General features: G+C 41.4%; 1 protein-coding gene across 1 annotated transcript in view; it reads right to left on the bottom strand.

Moving 5' to 3' along the window:
• Positions 1–10,527: 10,527 nt before the first annotated feature.
• CNPY1 (canopy FGF signaling regulator 1) overlaps positions 10,528–22,009 on the bottom strand; it is a 33,975-nt gene continuing 22,493 nt past the window's right edge. Inside the window, exon 3 of the mRNA XM_063391999.1 lies at positions 10,528–11,174. Within this exon, the coding sequence (XP_063248069.1) occupies positions 10,905–11,174 (270 nt within the window). The 3' untranslated portion in view covers positions 10,528–10,904. The remainder of the gene's footprint in view (positions 11,175–22,009) is intronic.

The raw sequence follows: 22,009 nt of genomic DNA, 5'->3' as shown, positions 1-22,009 counted from the left end.
TAAGGCATGCAGAGGCTCATGCAAGGCGCTGGGGTGCTCTCTTTGCATCCATTAATCATAAATTTCACAGATTAGGAGTGACACTGATTCTTCTTCTTCCAGAAGAGTCAAGAGCTGGATGAAATGGACCATATTTTGCAGTTCACTTTGTGTGCTGCAATGGGCAGAGCAGTGGGCTGGGTGCACAACCACACTGTCCTGCTTCTGGTCAACAAAGCTGAGCACAGCTCAGAAAGCCCCTAATTCAGCTAATTGCAGTGAAAATGTGAATGTTTAGTCATCATGATATCAGTTATATGGGGAAAGAAGTTGAGACAAGGCTCCATCTACTTTGGTATCAGTAAACAGGCTTTTAATCAACCTTTTTTGTCCCCTAATAATACTTTCTAGTAATTTACCATCCCTGTGGAGGCCAGAAGAGATGGCCATGTGGTTAAGACCTGGCCATGGCAAGGCAAAGGTGTTTAATGTCTGCCATTCTCAACCTGTGTTAATGAGGGAGCAGTGATCCTGCATCGGCTGCTGTGTGATGAGCACTGGGTGAATTAACTCTGCTGCTTGTGCAAGGCCAGGCACGGGGTATCCCAGTCCTGGCCAGGGCTGAGAGCCACCCCTCCAACACAGCTCCTAAAGAACAACAGTCACAATGAAGCTCAAACTCAAACAGGTCAGCTCAAGGTGAGCTGTGTGACACATCCGGCACAGTGCTCAACCTTCACTTTCCGGTGTCATGCTGAAGATGACAACCCAGCCCTCAGTCCCCATCAACAGCAAATGGCTGGTGCTGACCTTGTGTTTGGTGTGTTTGGTCCTGACAACTGTGGCAGCCAAACATTGCTCCTGTGCCTTTATAAGGCTGGTGCTGCCTGGAGCTTGGCCCCAGCCTCAGGAATTTGCAGAATTGATCAATATGTGCAGCCAGATAAATACACACCTGCCAAGCACCAAGGCTTTCTGAACTCTCACCTTTTGCTCATATCACATTTAAAATGACAAGGAATTTTTTTTTTCTTTTTTTTTTCCTTCCATTTATGAAACACTGCCATCTTGAAATCTTTTTCTTTCTTCCTTCATTAATGTCTGTGTCACCTCAAGGGTTGTTGTAATTCCTTATTGGCTGCTCTTCTAGAATTTCCTTTAAGAAAACTTCAGCTAGTTTTCAATGTGGCTGTGAGGTTAACTAGAAATAGAAAATGTCATGAACATTGCTGGATATATATCCCTTCTGCTTCCCTGCCACTAAGCCAGCTTTTCATAAAGTTTGAAACCGATATTAATATTTAACTTTTAACTCACAAGATCTTTCATGGTCTCAGCTCTGCTTAATTAGCTGACATTTAGCTCCCTCTATTCCACAGCATACACCTAGGAGTCCTTGGGTACTGGTTTATTAACATTCCCCAAAGTAGATTGGAGCAGGCGGTTACCAGAACCTTTATCAATTGCTCCCGAAGGCGATGGAATTTATTGCTGAATGCCATTAAACCAGCCAGGTCTGTAAATATAGTTAAAGGCACGAAGACATTCTTGTTTTCCAAAGCTTCTCGCTCAGTTTAAATGAGCTTTGTGAATTGGTCTCTCCTTTTCTCCCACTCTTTCGCACGCAGCCTTGCTGAGGCGCTCCTGAAGAAAGGCTCTGCATTAACCTGTGTTGCATTAAGCACAGTTCTGCTGTTGGTGTTGCATTAAGCACAGTTGTGCTGTTAATCAACGCTCGTGCAGCGATCGGCGCCGCTGCAGCCCTGCTCCGGCACCGGCACGGCTGCGGGGAACTTGCCGAGAGCAGCAACTCCACTTTGCAGTTATTTCCTAACCTTTCACACTTTCCCTCGCTAAAGGCTTTCCTTGTCCTCATCCCGTCTCAGGAATCCTCATGCTCAAACAACAGAAGGTGTAACTGCTGGGTTTACATCCACTCTGTGCCTCAAGAGCATCCCAAGAGCTTTTCTCTCCTCGTCCCCTTCCCCACCCCTGGCTGGTCTCCCATTGCCACCTCCACCCTGCCAGTGGCAGAGGTGCTCCTGAGAATTCCAAGAGACTCATTCCAGAAATAACTGTATCCAACCCAGCACTAAAAGCAAGGACAATTTTCAGAGACCAACACAATTTAGGATCACTCACAACTCCATAACCAAAATGCTAATTACCTACTTAAGCCCCAGAACAAAGTACGCTGCACTCGGTTGTGTACACCATAATTACAAGGTATTCCTCACTGCTCCTGCTGTAAGACACACTAATAGTATTTCATTTAATATGAATCTGGCTCTCCTCATTTCTGGTAAACTTCATATGTATTAGGAAGAACAGACGAGTTAATATTTTGCTCATAAAATTCTAACATGCTTGTTCTTTATGTCAGTGAAACAGAGACAAGCAAGATGCGTTTTGTAAAATCTGTATTTTGATGAAGCTATCTCAAATGTTAGACCACAAGGACAAATATGAATCAAAAACATGACTAGTTAGGGGATAACCTTGTTTTAGGGCTTATCTTAATAAATAAACCGTCGATCTTGACAATTTAGGATCTTGAGTCATCCAATTTAGGATCTTGCTTCATCCTCAGTAAAATGAACTCAGTGACCTACACTCATTCAGCATAAGCCACATTTGAAATAAAATCTATCACCAGGAAAGTGCTCCTTCCCTGGTATATTTGGCATGAAAATGAAATTAACTGTTTTTTTAAAAAAATATGAACAGTCCTCATGAACTGGGGAACCCAAGTCTCCCCAGGTCAAATGTGACAGCTCTATCCCAAGTCAACAGACTAAAGCTACTTGCTCTGGGCAAAGATCTGGTCCCGCTTCCTTAGACTTTACACTTCTGTTGCACTGATAAAAGGCAAGATCATGCCTTTGGATACATCTCTGACTTCATCAGAGTAGGGTGAGGTAAATAAGGGAGAAAAGACAGGGTTTGAAGTCAGGACACATTTCCTTGCTTTTCCATATAGGTTTTGAGATGCTCATTTCTTGGAGGGAACCAAGGACACCAGCGGAGGACAGTTACATAAATATCTGGATAGATGGGACTCCAAGCAGTTCATGTCATGTCACATCATATATATCATATCCTTTTACCTAATTTGCTAATTCACAGATGATAAAAAGCATGAATCTCCTTTTTTTTTTTTTCTTTTTTTTTTAATTGAGCACTTCTTATTGAACCCAATATGAGCTTGGCTTCACAAAGATCCTCATAAATTTTAAGTTTGCATTTCAGTCAGTATCTGCTTCAATAAAGTGATAGTGAAACAATCTAAGTATTTACCCCAAAAATAAACACCCCAGGGCTGGGGAGAGCAGGTATCAGATGTGATCCACTACAGCACTACCCCAGCTGCACCAGGCTACATCAGGATGAGACTGGAGTGATACCGGGGTGAATTTACCCCGTATCTTAACACAGATGCAAAAAGCAACAGACACCAAAATTCTCTGGCAGTTCTGCAGTGTGAAATTCAAAGACAGATTGCACAAGTGTAAATGTGTAAATCACAGTTTAAAGAAAGGCTTTCCTTCTGAGGGAGGGATGTCTCACTGCTACCATCTCGAGCGTTTTCTCAGCACAAACCACACCAGCCACATTGGTTGAATGCTTGCACTGAGCACAGCACTCGAGGACTTGATGCTCAGCAAAAATTCCAGCCAGGTTACTCAAGAACACTTTCATAACACAACTATGATCAGTTTTGAGGGCATATCAAAGCACAAGACAGCACTTAAAATTTAAAGAGACATTCTAACCTACCTGCCCGAAATAATTTAGCAGTTGCTGTTACAGAAAGCACAAAAGTATCCTCATTACAAAATACAAAGGGGAAAAAACCCCCAAAATTGCTCCCTGTTGCCACCTTACTTTATTTATTTTGATCTTTTTATAATGGTCAGCCACTTGCACTATGCTGTTCTCCTAGATAATCCCTTTTCTTAGTTACTTTTATGGATTTTTCATGTTGACTGATAAAAGGAGGATGCTGGAGAAAGGTAAAATATTTTTAAATTTGGGGGAAAAAAATATATCATTAAAATAAGGTGAGAATTAGCTAGACTTTGAAATAGCTGCACAGAATCCCAGTAGCTGTCTTCTTTTTATGTGATATGGTAACATGTTTTTTTAAACATACTTTGAGACAAATCTGTCTTTTCTATCCACTCAAAAATCACCAGATTTAACAGAATGGAAACAGGAGGGAAATCTGAACATTTCCCATTAGTTTGATATGTTTGTCTTAGTTTTGTGCACAATAAGAAACATTTTCCTGCTCTCAGACTTTAAACAGAGCCAGCTGATTGTGAGTTTTGTAGGTGAGGTGAGCTCAGTATCCACAGTAAAGAACCCACCTCAGCCTAAACTGACTGTTCAGAAGCAGAATGTAATAGAAGGGGAGTTCAGAGATTTGAAAGTTTCTTTAAAAATTGCTGTTTACATACACATCAAAGAAGGTGTTGGATTGGATTAAGTGTGAAGAAAGTCTTCGTTAAATACTGAAGGCATTATTTCCATTTTATAGAGGACAGCTGCTCCACGATACTTAAATTATAACTTTGATAAAGCATTCTGCAAAATTGGTCTGTCAATAGGATATGGCAGAGAATGTTCCACCTGAAGCAAAAACTTCAGTCTTTTTGAAAACATTAAATCAGACAACAAATCTTTGTGTTACAGATTTAGGGGACAAGACATTAAACTGCTGTAAATCAGCATTGTTTTAATTGCTTCTGTAAAGCTCCAGCAATTTACATGCACTGAAGGACGGATTGTGTTGTTGAAATATTTAACTTTAGAAATATTGCAAAAATCTATAAATAAACTTTAAAATTATGTGATATTTATTTACAGATTTTTAATCAGAGAGGGGTTTTGTTTCTCATGATACAATTCATAATTTTATATTCTTCATTGTTTATTCAATCTGTAATAAAGGTGACCTATGCATTTTCAGAACTTTTTCTTCGTTATAAAGCTCACTTTTGCCAGAAATTTTCTACTGCTTTGAATGAAATAGCCTTGTTATCTTATAACCTTGGCTAAGTAGTTAACATCTTTTTAAACAGAGTTTTTATAGAGTATTGGAGCCTGAAGCAGATATTCTCCCATTTTATCTTCTGGAGACACAGCAACAACCTGAACTGAGTCCCATCTCTGGGTGAGATTTATGACCAAATGTTTTATACTGATTAATAAATATTTTGGACATAAAAAACCACCCCAATGATGAAAGGCATAACTTCTGTCAGGAATATTTTGATGTTTTTTGCCATTTCTTCAGCAAGAAAGCTTTAATTAAAAAAAAGTTATTACACTATGTGGTGCTCATGTTGAGTGAACGTTTATATCAGGATCAGGAGGACTTTGATATGGAAATTTTAAAGGAATGGCTTGTTTTAAGGACTGCACACTCTCTACTAAGTTATTTTACCTTTAAAAGGACAAATTATTTCAAAAGTTTGCCATCATCATCTCAATAACAGAGACAGAAACTTTGCAGCTCTTAGCTATAAATTCTAAACTCTTTCTGGTCTGGAAATACAGATGAAAAAGTCATCTGTTATACGCATGAAAAAAAATAATAGATTTTTGGAGTTCTCTGAGTTGTCTTTTTCTGCTGGAGCATGAGGCTCAGTTTTTACAGACTCCAACTCTGTGACAATTAGACGTTGGTTTTATGAAAATCAGCACAAGTGAAATGAATAGCTTGGGGTAAATAAAAACCTGAACATAGAAATAAGGTTGAAAACCAGTTGCCCATTAAACTCCACATTCTCATCCAAAGTGCACTTTCTCCTCTGCACATTCTGTATCAAAATATCAGAAACAGAAAAACACTTAAAATACCACTACTACTACTAATAATAATTAAACCCCCCCTGTGGAATGTGGGCACATTCAGAGAATGTGTTAAAAGTAGAAACCAGTGGAGATATTGCAATAGCAAAAATTAACTACAAAAGAAAAAGCTGATATTCTCATCCTATTTCAGTCTGCAAAGAGGAGCTGATCTCTTCAGCAGCCTCTGCTCGGGCACCTAAGGTAGGAAAAGTTCCATGTGATTTACTGATGTCCTGAAGAGTAAGGCTTTGCTGAAAGTGCCTGTTTCTTTAATCAAAAACACACATTTTTCAAACTAGGAAAACACAAGTATTCTACTCGAAGCACTTCCACCAGCGAATGTGTGAAGGTGAGAATTAGAACACGTTAAACAACTTTGAGCAATAAATCAGGAATGAGGGATATTTTCTGTTGAATCAGATAAAGAAGGATTTTTTTAAAAAAGAGTAAAGCAATCTATTTTTTCTCAACCCTTGTCCTCAAATGTGCTAAATAATTCAGTGTCTGACTCTTCCCTTACAGGGCAGGGACACAACTTGTGCATCCCCATGCGAGAGGGCATTTTTGCAAAGCTCTGAAAACTCTGGCTCATTTGAATTGAAAAATTATCCCACCACGTTGGGCTCTCCAGTGATTGTCACATCACATAATCACAGTTTATGGAGTTTTTTTTAAACAGTTGCTGGAAAACCACCTAGGAAGCACCCAAGCTCTCATGGTGAACCTGTCGCTGCCCAGGTGGGTTTCACATCTGGCTTTGGGCTCTTGCTGGTGCTCCTGTGGGTGAGTTTGCCCATGGATCACCCTTGGAGAACAGACCCCAGCATATTGCACAATATCACACTAATAAATACAGAAAATATCCTGGTTTTGTCTCCGGAGGGGCCCACGTTAGTCTTCAAATTAATTTCCCTGGTCTTCCCAGTATGACCTCATTGCTGCAGCTAAAATCTGATGGTATTTTTAGATCAAACTTTGTATTTTAAAACAAGGAGTGTTACAGCCCAATTCTTTAATAAACCCCACCGATATGGATCCTCCAGTCCCTTGTAGCATTTGGAGAAATGCGTGCTCACAGATCCTATTTCAAGGCAGGGGCGCAAAGGCTAATCTCTCTCTCTCCCGTTCTTTTTCCTAGTTGCACAGGGAGAAAAACGTGAGAAAATATGTAATTCCAGAGTGCTGTGGCAGCATTAAACTACAGCTTCTCATCCCATATTTTGCCTTTTCAAACCGCAGCCTTGCAGAGAGTGTTAAGGTGAGCGGTAAATGACTTAATGGCAGCTTAATATTCTGCACATACCCATAACAGACATTTTAGTTGCTTTTAATTGATGTAGCTGCTAGCTTTGTTAAACTCTCCAGGAGAGTAGTTCTCACTGGGAATGAGCCTCCTAGAAAGTATCAGTTTGCAAAAACACAATAGTTTGAGCGATAATTGTGCAGAAAAAGACTTCTGGATCTCTTTGCAGTTGAATAAGAGCATTTTGTTTCACTTTTGTATAACTCAACATCGGGTGCCTAAATTATAGTCAAACTTTCCAAACAGCTAAATAAAGAAACATGCGGTAAGTCACTTTTAAGATAAAATGGGGATTCTAAGATTTTAACCAAACAGAACATTTTTATGTGCTGTGAGCACATAAAAAGAAAATTATGTAGGAGAAGTCCTGCTGTTACTTAAACAGTAGCTTTCAGCACTCATAAAATACGTGGTGTTAAATTATTTTCCACTTATAAATCAGCTGGCTCTGGTCTGTACATTAGCACAAGCTTTAACTCATTTCTGGCTCCTTACTGGCCTTCACATAACTCCATTTAACCCTGAATGAAATGCTGCTGGCATAGCACTGAGCCCCAACCATCACAACTAAAAATATATATAACCCCAGAAATAGCACCCAGAAAATGATTGCAATCAGCAAAGAAAATTAGAGGGCAATTTAAAAAAAAAATCCGCGTTATTCCACTGGGCCGACTGGCAACCGCGCCTCTGTTTGGGTGTGAGGGGGTAATAAAAAAAAAAAAGGTAATCTTCTTGAAAATTAACTTTTGGTTTTTTTAAGCTTGTAAAAATAGTCGAGGATCTGAAGGTGCGTCTCAGCAGGTTTTGCCTGCCTGTCTAGCACTGAGACTTTTTGCCTGATCAAAGAATACATGACAGCGAATGGATCTATGCTTGTAAATATCAAACGGTTTGATCACGCTAAAAGACTTTATTGAAGTTCCCCACTTTTTAATCAAACAAGAAACATCCACCTCCAGTAGCCATAAAAAATAATAAAAAAAAGAATCCTGCTATGATATTAGAAATAAAGAAAAGTACGAAATGGGGCTTGTGGAGAAGGGGTTTGCTTACCCTAATATGGGGCTCCCATTAATGTCGTGTTTGTACAGAAAACTGCAACTCTTATTATTTTACCACAGAACAGCAGAAAAAGGATTTGATTACACCAATATTAAGTCTGCAATGGCCCACAAGAAATAAGCCATGTTCACTTACACAGCCTTTTAAAAGAAAATTAAAAGCATAATAATGAAATGAATACATCACTGACTTGGTTTGTTGTTTTTTTTTTCTCTCCTGCTTTATGGTGAAATCCACAGCATCAAAATCTACAACTGGCCTGTGGAGAGGTTTTCTATACTATTTCTGTCACTTAGTATGATAATTTGCACCACCTCCCCCCCAAAAAAAAGAAGTTAAAAATGCCGTTCTGAATGAACACATGGAGCTCTGAATAAAAGAAGCCAATAATTTACAGTAGGATGATAAGAGTGTAATATTGCTTTAATATAACGTATTAATGAAAATTGCCATTGTGAGATAGATAAGACCTAATAATATAAGTCTCATTGTGTTCTGTGAGTTGGAGGCTTTAGTAAGTTATATGTTGGTGCTGTGTGGCTGGCGTGAAGCCTGACACAATTTCCAACACTCGCCATTTCCAGTGCCACCGAAGCCTGAATTTATTTTCCCTGGAAAAACCCAAGCAGACACTTCCCTGCTCTGTCAGGTGCTACTGTGCTTCTCTGCCATCTTCTGCCTGCTGCACAGTTATTGAAAACATATTTTCGTTATTTTTAATGCAATTTAATACATTTATTTTCATCCCATTTTAAATGTTGGGCAAACTAGATTTTAAAGAAGTCCCTGTGGCTTTTTTTTACTCTGTACTCTTTAATGCACTGACATTTTTAAAATGGGTGATGGGGCGATACGGGGAATGGCAGATTAATTTCTTGCCCTTATTTTATATCAGTGTAGCTCAGCATCGCTCTGCAGTGTTCCTGCTGCTTTTGCAAGCATCCTATATTTGCAAGGAAGAAGACTTGCACTTCTGTTTATTAAATGGCAGCTTGTTTATCTGTGCTAATTGCCAGGAAGAAAACTAAACTACTTTCCCCTCTGCGGACCACTATTTATAGTCAGGAAGAGCAGCCCTGCTCATATGCAGGGGGGTATTTGTGTGAAGGAGGTTAACGTGCAGTTACAGCAATCTCTTCTGCCAGGAGGGAGGCAATTGTCTTCCTCATGTAAGAGGGCTGGGTGAGAGCACAGTGTGGGTTTTAAACCCAAAATGTCTTTCAGGGAGGGGGGAGAAAGCTTTTGAGCATATCCATGAAAAAAAAAAAAAAGAGAGATTTTCAACTGCATGGGCTTTGATACTTTCATACCAATATTTTGCCTGTGCCTTAGGAAAATATTTTTATAGTGTTACTGAAGATGCAAAAACCTGCAATTTGTTCTCCAGAACATTTAGAGGCTGCTATAAGAGGACCCAAGAAGGAAAGGGGATTTATCCCAGTCTCCTCTTCTCTGAGAAAATCACTCTGGAAGCTGATGATTTTTCTACACTACCCCACAGACTCTTCTGGGTTTTGTTTCTGAAATGCTCAGAAAGTTTTTCTGTGCAAAACCCACTACCAGAAATCCTGCTGTCCATTTTGGAGGAAGTATGTTGTTTTCAAAATAATTTGGTACTCGCTGTGTCTGTTCTGCCAACCAAGAGTAGCTCCATGAAGGCAGAGATGACAAATTGGAAATATTTGTAATAAATCAAATCTGTTCTGGAAAGTTTATTATTTGGAGTTTATTTGTCCGAGAAGATTATAGAGAGAACTTTGTGTCTTTACGGATGGAGTTCTCCTGTGCTCCACACTACGTGTTTTCAATAAGTATTACAAATACCCATGTGTTAAAGTATACAAACTTACTTCTATGAAGTTCTTTTCCACCCTCTAGTACATTTCATGGGGCCCCTTTCTTACACCCTAAATGCTTATAGCCTTTAAATCTCAAACCCACAAACCATGATTTACAAGCGTTGATTCGGAGATTGATATTTTCATGCATATGCTAGCACTGAAGGCAGCACACTGAGGAGGGATAACCCAGTTTCCTTTATAATATCTTATAATACTTAGTGTCTCAAGTTATGTGCTTTTTACATGAAAATAAAACTTAAAAAAATACCCCAAAACACTGAAAATGAGGGAAAGAAACAGACAAATGGAGAAAGATTTTAAATAAGCTATAATTAATTTTTGAAAGCATTTTCTTACTTTGTCAGCATTGAAAAGAGGCCTTACTTATATGGAATTATATATCTTACAGAACAAGAAAACATTAAATGATTATAAAATACATTTTACCCCAGAGGTGATGGCGGTGGGCTGGCCAGCCCTTCTAAGGACAGCTCCTGTCTGATGACAACGAAGAGTTCACCTAAAAATGAACAGCACATTTCTAAACCTGCCCTCTCATGGTTCCCAGTTCAGCTTAGTGGCTGCAATTAACAATTAAACAGAAGAAACAAATGCCTGTATTTTGTTGCAAGAGTGTTAGTTTCATTTCTGACCTGGAAATGACAGCACAGACACACAAGGAGCAAAAAGTCATGTAACACTGAGAGGAAAACATACCACATTAGCTGGGATGCTCAAACCATGCTGCATTAATATGCACAAAAGACTTAAGATAATTAAAAGCCTTTAAGAAAGGGGATGTTTGGTTGTTTGGGCTTGTTTGGTTTTTTTTAAAGCCATGTAGTGTCATTGCTTATTCAACAACAGCCCAGTTCTCCTGCAAAGCAGTACGCTGGGTTTGAAAAAAACACCCAACCCCACACGGCTGTAGAGAGAGCACATGTTACATCAGACACAGTACCTGATTTTTCACTGCACAGCTTGTCAGCTAGATAGTCTGCCTCTTGGGCGATAAGTGAGAATATTTCATCTTCATACTCCTCTACGATACTTTCCCACTGTAAGGATGAAAAAAAAAAAAAAAAAAAAAGGAGGATACTCGTGCTGTGCCGCTTTTTTTTTCCTTTTTTTTTTTAGGGTTTTTTTTTTTTTTTAAGCTACAAACGAGCAGGGCGGCTGCGAGCAGCCCTCGGCTCACTCCGCTCTCCCTGCCCTGCTCAGCATGGGGATGAATGGGGGCTGCCTGAGAATTCATGCCACCAAATATTACTTAAACTTCATGCCCAGCCTCACTTGTTTCAAAACCACATTCATGAACCGGGTGGGGGATACCCCTCCAAAAGGCATTTCACTCGGTTAGGGACACCACCTCCCCCCCGCCCCTTTCAACACGGACTCATGGAGGAGGCACTCGAAATTTAAATGAAACGAGCCCATTTCGCAGTGTGATATTAGTGGTGACGATGTGCCATAAACACAGCTCCCCGGCCTGGCAGATGCAGCTCTGATTTCAGTGCAGACAGAGCAGGCAGAGAGCTGCCGAGCTCCCCCTCAGCCCAGCATTTCGGGAGCTGCTGGCGATTCACCCCCGTGCCCCAAAACGCGTCTCCATCCCCTGGGATGCGGGGTGAGTGCAGGTCCGGGGGGCTGCACCACCAGCCTGGCGTTTGGCACCTTGGAGAAGTCGGGGTGCGTGTTGAGAGGGAATTCCTGTCTCCAAAACACAGCCACAAACAAGGGCAAGCCCTTTAACGTGGGCAGAGAAAAAGCAGAGTGCAAGAAAACCTGTCGTACACACACAAACACACACACACACTGAAATAAAGGCCCTTTGCTGTGCTTGACTGAAAAAATCAAAGCAATACCTGCCAGGACACGCAATCACCGTGAGCTGGCAGTGACAGAGCAGGGCTGTGCCTGTGCTCCTCACTCTCACTCTGCCTGCTTCTTTCAGCTGCTCACAAGGCCACGGCCAGCACAACCCCCTGGCTTTTCAGGGCCTTTTTTTTGTTTGTTTGTTTTTTTCACTTTCCACAACGGTTAAAAAAAAAAGCCCCAAAATCATTAAAGAAAATATATAAAATACAATTTTGAAGGAGGTGCTGGCATGAAGCCAGGCAGAGCACCTCAGTGTTTTTAGCAGAATTAGCTGAGAAAAAGCCATCTCTAGACCACAAGGCCTCAGGAAAAAAAAAAAAAAATGACATCCCTCCCCTCCTCCCCTAATTTGTCTATAAATATTTGAAACTCCGGTTAGCGATCTGGATTTTAGCCACTCGTACAATTCCCTTATTTCCTGGACATAAATCTGCAGAGAGTTTGTTTTTTTTTTTTCTGGGAAATGCTAATTTCTATTTAATCACTTAGAAAAAATAACCACAAGTAAAATGTAGTTTACAGCTGTTGAAATTTAGAAAATTTGTAACGTATAAAGCATCTGGTCTAATCTGTGGGTTACTTCTGCCTTTTGTAAATGCTTTATTCATATTTATGAAGCCCTAAATAGATCCAAATATGTTTCTAAATAACATTACAAAGCATCTGACAAAATGCAGTGTTATCACAAAATACTCAGCCAGTTTCTGTGAGGAACCAGTACAGACCATGTTAAAATACGGCAAGAATATTAAAACAAGGCATGACCTGCATGAATTTCCTAGTGATGAGAAAGAGTGGGCACACTGACACAGCTGTGGCTGGAAAATAAAAGGTTACTTGTTTGTTCTGTTGGCCTACCCCAAATTTCAAAGGTTGGCAAGCATCAGATTAAATACTGATTATTTTTTTTTCTATAGGCTGCATAGATTTTTCTCCCCTTGCCTAGGAGTAAATCCATCCCATCTCCTTTTCTGTCCCAACAACTCTGTTAAGTTGCTCTCTGACTTTACTAAAGAAATCTTATGGAGGGAAAAAACAGATTTTTTTTTTTTTTTTGCTTATTACATCACCAGAACCCCACACTTCATACAGATAACTCCTAGTTAGATGGCAGAAAGCACAAAAAGAGCGTCCCTCTCGCTACGTAGAACCATCGACACGTTACATTACACACATAATTAAAAACGTCAGCTCCAGAGAAGGTGGCCCTGGAGAACCTGCGTGGGCCCTTCAGCTCCCACCCCGCGCCCCTCGCCCTCCTCCACAGCCATCCTCCCGCTTGGAAACCTCCCAGCAGCCCGAAGACACCACGGCGAAGGGACACGGCCGGCGGACGGTCGGGCCATGAAAGCCCTTGGCGCTCCAGCCACTTGTTTCTCTGGTTGAAGAGGAGTTTGCCAAAGTCCTGGGCTCTCAGTTGTTGCTCTGTCTTTTTAGCCGCTGCTCGCCAGCTCAGATGCAGCTGTTTAATACCTCCCAGGGGTTTTGTGCAGAAAATAATAGCTTACAAAACCTAGCTTCTCCCAGGTTCTACTATTTCAGCTTTATTTCCGAACAGCTGGTCCGTGTCTTTGTCCATCCCCTTTCCCTCCCGGCCGCGGCGAGAATTCAGCAGGAAACCTCTGGCCGCTACCTATGCCCTGAGAGCCACCACCGCTGGTGGTGGGGGTCAAAGAGCAACCCTCGCCCTTGGAAACGGGGACAAAAAAAACCCCCAAACTTCGCGCCCCGTCTAGACAGGTCAAGGTGCAAGATGCTCCTCTCCCTGTTGCATCTTCCGGAAAGGGGCGTGAACCGGAGCCAAGTGCACAGCAAACACCCGCGCCGCATCCCTGCCCCTTTAGAAGACTTCTTTTTTTTTTTTTTTTTTTCCCCTTCTTCTTCTTTTTCTCTCCACCCTCTGCTGATCAAAGTAGGAAGTTTTCATGACAACCATAGTCAAAGGGCCTGCATCGCAAATGAACTCGATTTCGGCGATGTTGATATATCCCGGCTCCATTGTCTCTTTTCAGACACAGTATGAACCCTTCCGGTCTCAATGATTACATTACAGAAGGACTTTCACATGTGGGCTTCATTTGCACAAAGGAGTTGCCTTGCTTCACCACCATCTGGCCACAAATCAGATAAATAAAGGCAGGAGAATTAAAATTAAAGCTTAGAGGGGTTTTTTTTTCCTCTCTCTCCCCCTTCGTCTTCTTCTTGCACCAGGCCCATTATGAAATCCCTCCCTCCCCCAGTCACATACGGATGGGGAGTCTACTTTTTATGAAAACTGGGAAGAGCAAAAACAGTGTCTAAAAAAAAAAAAGGACACAAAAAAAAAAAGTCTGGGAAAAGCAAAAAAGTGCCTAGCAGAAAAAAAAAAGGACCAAAAGAAAAAATAAAAGCAGCATTTTAATCCCAACCCTGTTTGTAGGACCGCATAATTTATTTTACAGTAAAGACAGTCTCTTACAAAACCACATTTTGCTATTAAAATTCCATGACATCCACTGGGATGCAAATTTTTTTTCAGGAAAACAGAATGTTTTGCAAACTGGAAAGAAAAGCTGGTGGAGGCAGAAGGTGGTGGCAGAAGTGAAGTTTGAAACTTGTGCTCCAAACTCTGCTGCTTCTTCCTCATGCTGGGACAGGGACTGCAGAGGCTGAGGCAGCTCAGGCACAGAGCAAGCATTTTCCCCCCCAAAATTCCTAGAAAAATGTGGCAGTTTCTGAAGGTAAAAAATAAAAACACCTGTGAACAGAAGGAAGGTTTTATAGCCCTTACGACAGAAGGTGGGACTCGACCTCACAGTCTAGTTTCAGCCCTGGCATCCCTTTTACTGAGGTCAGTGTTGCTCTGGGAGGGATTGGGTTGTTTTTTTTTTTTGCAATCTGCTCTAGCAATAAATTGCACTAAATTTCATCCCCTTTCTATGTTTACATCCAGGACAGTAACTTTAGTTGATGGGGAAAGGCATTTTTCATGCCTGTGTTTCTTTTCACATAGAGAGATTCAGCAGCAGAAGGGTTTTACTCTCCAAATTTTGGAAAAAAATGTTTTCCTATGGCTATACTGAAACCAATATTCAGGTGTGTAGTCATATCTCCTGCAGCCCTTTCCTGTGGCTTCCTGGCTGGTCAGGAATGTGAGTGGGGCTGAGCCAAAACCCATGGATGCCACAGGGTACCCTGCCCAAACACAGGGCTCTCCCTTCTCCTGAACATTATCATGTGAAGCACAGCCAAGGACTGAGCTGGAAGAAAATGTATCCAACATCAGAAAGGAAAAATGAACCCTCAGAATTCATGCGATGATCCCCACAAATTTACAGAGAGGGTTTTGCTGTGTGAACTTTCTTTTGGATGCACCAAAAGTAAGTTTTTGTACGTGTACTAGCACTTCTGTGATGTGGTTCAGGCTTTTATTTAGTATCATATTTAGATTTGGGCTGTATTCTCTTGTTACAGTAACGAAAAGTATTTGATAGATAGCATAGACATAGAGAAGATAAAAAAAAGCACAAGAGATTAACTTGCCAAGAGCTGGATTTACAATTTTTTTTTGTTTCTAATAAATTATAAATTATGCTTAATCTCTGCATAACTTTGCCTTCCCTCATATGTTTGGAGTCAGATTAACAGTTTGAGTAGGAACTATAGTTCGTATGGGCCTGTTTATTCTAAACCCATGAATGCAGAAGCTGCCAAGACTACCTACTAGTTTTTGCTGTCTGTTTGTTGGGTCTTACTGAGGGAAATTTTTGCAGACATAAATGCAACTGGAATTTAAGTTAAGTATTTTTTTGCTGAGCTGTGCTCTGCCCGGTGTACAGGGCTCCAGGCAGTTGAGAGTGCTCTTTCTGCAAGTGTTTTAATAGTAAGAGAGGAATAAGTATTTGGACAAGTGGTGGAAAACTAAAGCCTTTCTTTCTATACTGTGAAGATTTTGAATAGTACTTGTCAATAAAGCAACTCCTATTGTAATTGTACCGGAGACATGGGCCTCCACCCCGAAAAAGCTGTCTCAGAGATACTAACCTCATTAAAATATGAATGAAAAGGCAGCCATCATTGTAATGGGAGAAAACCATGTACTCAGCAACAAACTTTATCTTCTATCCAGTGCAAAAGTATAAATATGATTTTTCATTGCATTTGATGAGGCGATTGATGAACACACAATTTTCGTTTTTGAATTTTCACATAAGTCACAAAATTTGCTCCTTCCATCCCTGATTTTTCTACTGAGCATTTCAAAATTGGAAGCACCTTCAAATCATTTGAAATCTTTAAAAAGAAGAAAAAAAAAAAAAGGTCTTTGTTTCTTTGGGGCATTTTTTTGAAGGTTGAAGGAAACTTTTGCGTTTGTTTTTGTGGGTTTTTTCTTCTTTTTTTTCCAGAATATCTCATCCAATTTCAAAAGAAAACAGGAGAATTCATTACAGACTACTGTGACAACACCTTAATAACAGTCAATTATAGGGTGTTCAAATGCCTGTTCATTACTATGTCTCTGTTAATCTAGTCCTAAATTTCTTGCTTGATAGATACCACAACTGGCCAAGAATACAATTGCATTACAAAGTGCAATGAAAAATATACAAAATGTAACTGCAGGAAGGAGGCAGTTTCAAAATAATCGAACTGTCAATCTAACATTTGTCAAAATAATTAGACATATCTGGTCATTTTTTTTATAAAATATGGACAGACTTGGAATGGATAATATGGGAAGGTTTAGGTTTAAATAGGAATTGTTTCAATGACTTGGAAATAAGTCTTTTAAAATGTTTCATGTAGTTTAATCATTATCTTTTCATCCACAAAAGTGTTCAAATCATTTTTGATATTAGTTAAAAGTCAATATTTAGAAGTGAAAATTCAAACCTCCTTTGCTCTAGGCTAAAACAGGAGCAACATGAATGCTGAGCTACTCTAAAGGCTGATGGGATATATAATTAGCTATTATGTTAATTGAATCCACTGTGAGTTTGTTGTATGAGATTTCTTCATATAATATGCAAATAGCTTCGAAGGTTTAGTTTTATTAGACAATATAATTAGAAATCTTCTAAAGGACTGAATTCTAATGAGGTGTAATAAAGCTTTGTAAAATATCTGTTTGCTGGGTGAGCAGACCACCTGGGCTTAATCAATACCAGGAAGTTTGTTGTGTAATGGCACATTTTAAAGAAAGTTTAAGAATTTACCTTTCTAGTGCCATTCATCATAGTTTTATTTTAGAGGCAAGGAAGGAAATTAAATTCTTGTAATAAGTAAGGAGGTGAAATTCTTGTAATCTGAGGGAGGGGAAGTAACTTAAAAAATAAACTACTTGAATCCTGCTTATTTAAAAGAAAATAAAAATAAATAATAATAAAAAACCCTCTCCCAGCTGTAGCATCAGTTATGTGTCCAGTTATCTTAAAGATCCTTAAAGTGAAATGTTACATGAGCAAAGTTAGCCATTATTCCTGCCATTAAATGCCTGCTTCAAGCAGATGTACATACTTTAGCTTCTGTAGTGTAACTAATCAGCGTAACTTCACTTTTAGTAAAATAGCCCAACATGTTAATATGTGGAATTAAACACTCTCTTCTAAAGAAAGAAATTCACACCAGGGTATTCCAGAGCCGGTCCTGAATTCCACCTTCACATTCCACTTGCTTTAAGACCACCACCAAAGAGAAAGCTTAAATTATTTTAGTTAATGCCAGAATGCCAAAAATGTGTAATCTCTCTTCTAAATTGCCTTGCTCACAATTTAGACTGTGCCAAGGCTGCACTACTCAGTCTTAATATTAATTGAAAATAATAAAGACAGGATACTTTGCACTGGTGTAGCATTCAGAGAAGGGCATTTTTTCCCCTCCCTGTCAACAATAATCAGTAGCAACACATTACAAAAAAATCAGAAGTGCTGATTTAAGCAGTGGATTTAACCAAACCCAGAGGAAGCATGATCCCAGGCCTGCCAGCCTGCTGGGGAGGAGAGGCAGGAGACAGCACAAACTGCAGCCAGGCTGAGGCTACCTAGCAAATGTTTCATTTCTTTGTGCCTTACCCAAATACTTCTGGCCCTGTGCTTCACAGAGACGCTCTCTGAAATGCCAAAAATCTGACAAACCCACACTTAATAAAGGCGATTAATATATTGCTGTGAATATATTATAAATGGACCATGCTTTGCATTGCTTACTATAAAATTGTCATACCTAGGTCTGGGTGGAGGCCTGCATGATACCAGTAGATGCCCATTAACACTTTTCTGATCCATGCACATGAAATCTGCAGCAGCAAGTGCCTGTTCCTCTGAATAATGAGAATCTCAGCATGATAGAAAAGGATGATACTGTACACATCATTTTCAGCTGAAAGAAAAAAAAATCATTGAGTTTGTTTTTCCAGGTTCTGCCTTAAGCTGTCCCAAAGTTGTTAGTGATCTCTCAGAAAATCCCCCCACTCCCCACCACCATTTGAGGAAACAAATAGTCAGTCAAAACCAACCTTCCTCCCCAAATGTGAACTTTATTCACACTCTGTTTTTATTTCTTAGATTCAAAGCGTCTGGAGAAGATAGCCTGGAGCAGCCTTCAGAAATCAGGACTGTGCCCTGGAGAATTAGTGTCAGAAGAGGATGTTACCTGTTTGCCTTGCCTGCTATCCTCCCCTTATCCCCTAAGGGAACAAAACCAGGCTGATTCTGCCTAATGTTAATTAAATCACTCTGTTAATTAGAAGTAAGGTGCTTTAGCAACAAGTAAACAAAGGGCCCCTTTCTTCCCTTGCTCTGCAGGATGGCCTCAAATGCATTTAAATGTTGACTGGATAAACTCAGGAAGCAAAAGGGACTGAGGAGGAACCCATGTGCTTTGATCATCCTTCCCCACCTCTTCCTCAGGCACAGGAGCTCTCCTAATGAAGGGCTGCCTGCAAGGGATGCTGGATACTGCTAGGAAAGACTGGCTGGGCAGAGAACCTGGGAAGAACTATGTGTGACAGAGTGCTCTACAAAGGAAAGAAAATATGAGATAAAACTGAGTTTGATAGTCTCTTGTGCTGGAGATGAACAGCCTGTCTTGGATTGAGTGCACCCTGTCCTGGGCCTCACCCCGCCTCACCCAGGGCTGGACAGCACACTGTGGAGATTCCCTGGGGGAAAGAGGGCTAAGATGAAGTGCTGACCCGCTGGGATTCCCATGGGATACAGATCTGGGCAGTAACTGCATCCCTGGAGCCATCGGTGCCCAGATCAGGGAACACACTCCTCACTGGCCCCAGCAATGTCACCTCCTCCCTGGGGGTGACACCCTGGACTTCCTGAACTTCTTCCTTCATCCCTGGTGGCAGGTGAGCCGAAAGGGTTGCTACTCCCTGGTGCTCAAAATAAAACAGCAAGTTCTCCTCACTGCTCTGTTAAAGTTGTAATTTTAAAGCAGCCCCGTGCCTGTCAGGGGTCAGGCTGCGACTGGAACGCAGGAAATGGCGCCGATAAAGGGAAACCCCGCTGGAAAATCTTAACCAGTCTTATACACGACAGGAGATAACATTTTCTAATCTGTGGACAATTTCTATGCTTCACAGACTTCCCTGCTAAAACCTCAGAGTTCCACGAACTGCTCTGTCCTCCCCTGCCAACAGTCTCTGCTGAGGGAGGCAGGCCCTGAGGCTCCCCTCGGGAAATCCTCCACATCCTCCACAGCCCCCATCCACTGCTGCCTGCACGCTCCCAGGCCTAGGAAGGGGTGGCAGGTTTCAGCTACTTGGCTGCAGCCCTCTAAGACCACCTATAGACTTAAGCCTGTTAAATTAACCTTAATACCTTCATTATTCCTCTGCTGGATGGTAACCATCTGGCCATGCCTTCGCGTTACAGTTAACCTAGGCTCCTGCTTAGGTTTCAGCTGGAATCCTGGGTTTTGCCCTCACTGTCACAGCAGTGATGGAGGCTGGGACAGGTTTAAGCTGGTACACGTCTCCACAGGATCAGTAGGGATGTGGATTGAGGAATCCTATTCCAGCTTACCCCAGAGCTGTGCCAACTGTACAGTGACTGCACACTGCTGATCCTCTGCCTGGCCTTCAGTACCCACACTCATCCTTCCATGAGGGCAAGGCTCTGGAACAACAAGGGTCTCTATGTAAATGATCCTTTTATCTTGGCTTTTCTCTTTGCCTGGAGACTCAGTTAAAGCAGTTCCATTTCCATGTAAAACCACCTCTAACATGACATTAGCAGCATGGATGCTACTCAAGCTAGAGCTCTCCACGTTACCTTAGGGGATGGATTTTGTTTCCCCTGCCCATTCCATCCTCATTCACTCCACTGTGTCTGAAGCTACTGACACACCCCTGACCCCTGGACACTTCTCACAGCCCCTTTACTGAGCCCTCCTCTAGCACAGGACCTTTTCTGCCCTCAGGGTCCCATGAGCACATCCCCACTTTTACCAGAAAATCACAGAATCACAGGATCAATGAGGCTGGAAAGACCTCAGTGATCATTAAGTCCAACCTGTGACTGAAAACCACCATGTCAAGTGACCGTGGTACTGAGTGCCATGTCCAGTCTTCATCCATAAACATCTCCAGGGATGGTGACTTCACCACCTCCCTGGACAATCCATTGCAGTGCCTAAATGATGAAATACATTCTTGTGGACAGCAGCTTTGGGTGAGGTTGCCCATCCTCAGTCAACAGCAGCAGATTTTTTTCCCTTTCCTATCTCAGGACAGAAGACAGTACATCCTTTCTCTGCCTGAGAAAGCTCCTCCCAACTCTGTTAGGCCACCCCAGCCCAGTGACACAAGACTTCTGAGGAGGGAGCCATAAACTAGCAGACAGAAAAATGACTTTGCTAAAGAAAGAGAGCCCTGGCTGGGCTGCCATGCCTTCTTATCACATCTCATCACTTATGATTTCTCTTTTATTTCTTTATGGGGCTTTCCATTGCATGCTGCACTGGCTTTTGCATGTCCAGGAAACAAGAAGTGAGCAGGAGGTTACTTGAAGGATGTTGCTGGGTCACAAAGTGCTACAGAGCCATGGCAAATTGTCCATTTGAGGTGTGTTTGAAAACATTGCACAGAATCATGTTATTCTCCACCTACAGCCAGTGTTCAAAGCATTGATCCTTTGACTCCAGCAGGACATAAGTGTATACCTATAACCTTAACTATGTGTGTTATATATTAAATATTTGTGTCAAGATTATAGAGCGTATCCAAGCACACTGGATCCAAAATGTCCAGAAGAGCCCCCCTCCAATTCTGCAGCACAAAATAAATCTCTGAGTGTGCCTGTCCTGAGAAAGAGCATCCAAGTACAATTTAAGTCTGCCTGAATGATGGACCAGGAGCCGAGGTGATTCAGGTGAGCTCTGCACACAGAGCAATTGGCTGCCCAGGAGATGTATGTACTTTATGCCAGGTTTCCTATGGCAGTGCAGATTCCCAGCCTATGTCTTGTTGGTATAAATCCTGCTCAAAACTGGGGAGAGTGGCATGTCCCAGTTGCAGAGCCCTGCTCCTGCCTTCTGCTAGAGACAGCTGTGACTCACAAGGCTGGGATGCCTGGGACATGGACAAGGAGCACAAAAGTCATGGCCCAAAGAGCATTGCCAGCATCTCAGCAGCCATGAGAGAACCAGATACTGCCTCTTCCTTCAACAAAAGGAAGGACAAAAACAAGGTTTGCCCCTTGAAAAAAAACAAGGGCATTTAGCATCTGTGAAAGGTATTCTAGGAATGCTGAAGCTTTTGTGGATTTTTTACCTTGTCTTTTTCCAAAAAATATCTACTGCAAACATTTAGAGCTTTCCTCCAACACATCTGCCCGCATACCTGCCCAGAGGAAGCCAGCAGAAATTCATAACCTCACCTATGAGCAATCCAAACTGAGCTTCCCTACCCCCAAAAAATTGACTCCGAGTAACTCAGTGGTGAAAAGAGCCCCAGTTGATAAATAAACATCACCGAGAAATTCTGTGCAGACTTATCAGCTATCACTTACCAGAGGCACAGGGGATTATCACCCCAGCTGGCAGGAGTGGCCACCTCCCTGCTGCACTCACAGGTACCAAAGGTCAGCTCCTTCCA

Source organism: Prinia subflava, chromosome 1 (genome assembly GCF_021018805.1).
Source record: "Prinia subflava isolate CZ2003 ecotype Zambia chromosome 1, Cam_Psub_1.2, whole genome shotgun sequence".
Classification (NCBI taxonomy): domain Eukaryota; kingdom Metazoa; phylum Chordata; class Aves; order Passeriformes; family Cisticolidae; genus Prinia; species Prinia subflava.
The sequence above is the reverse complement of the archived record's forward strand: the minus strand, read 5'-3'. Positions and strand labels throughout refer to the sequence as shown.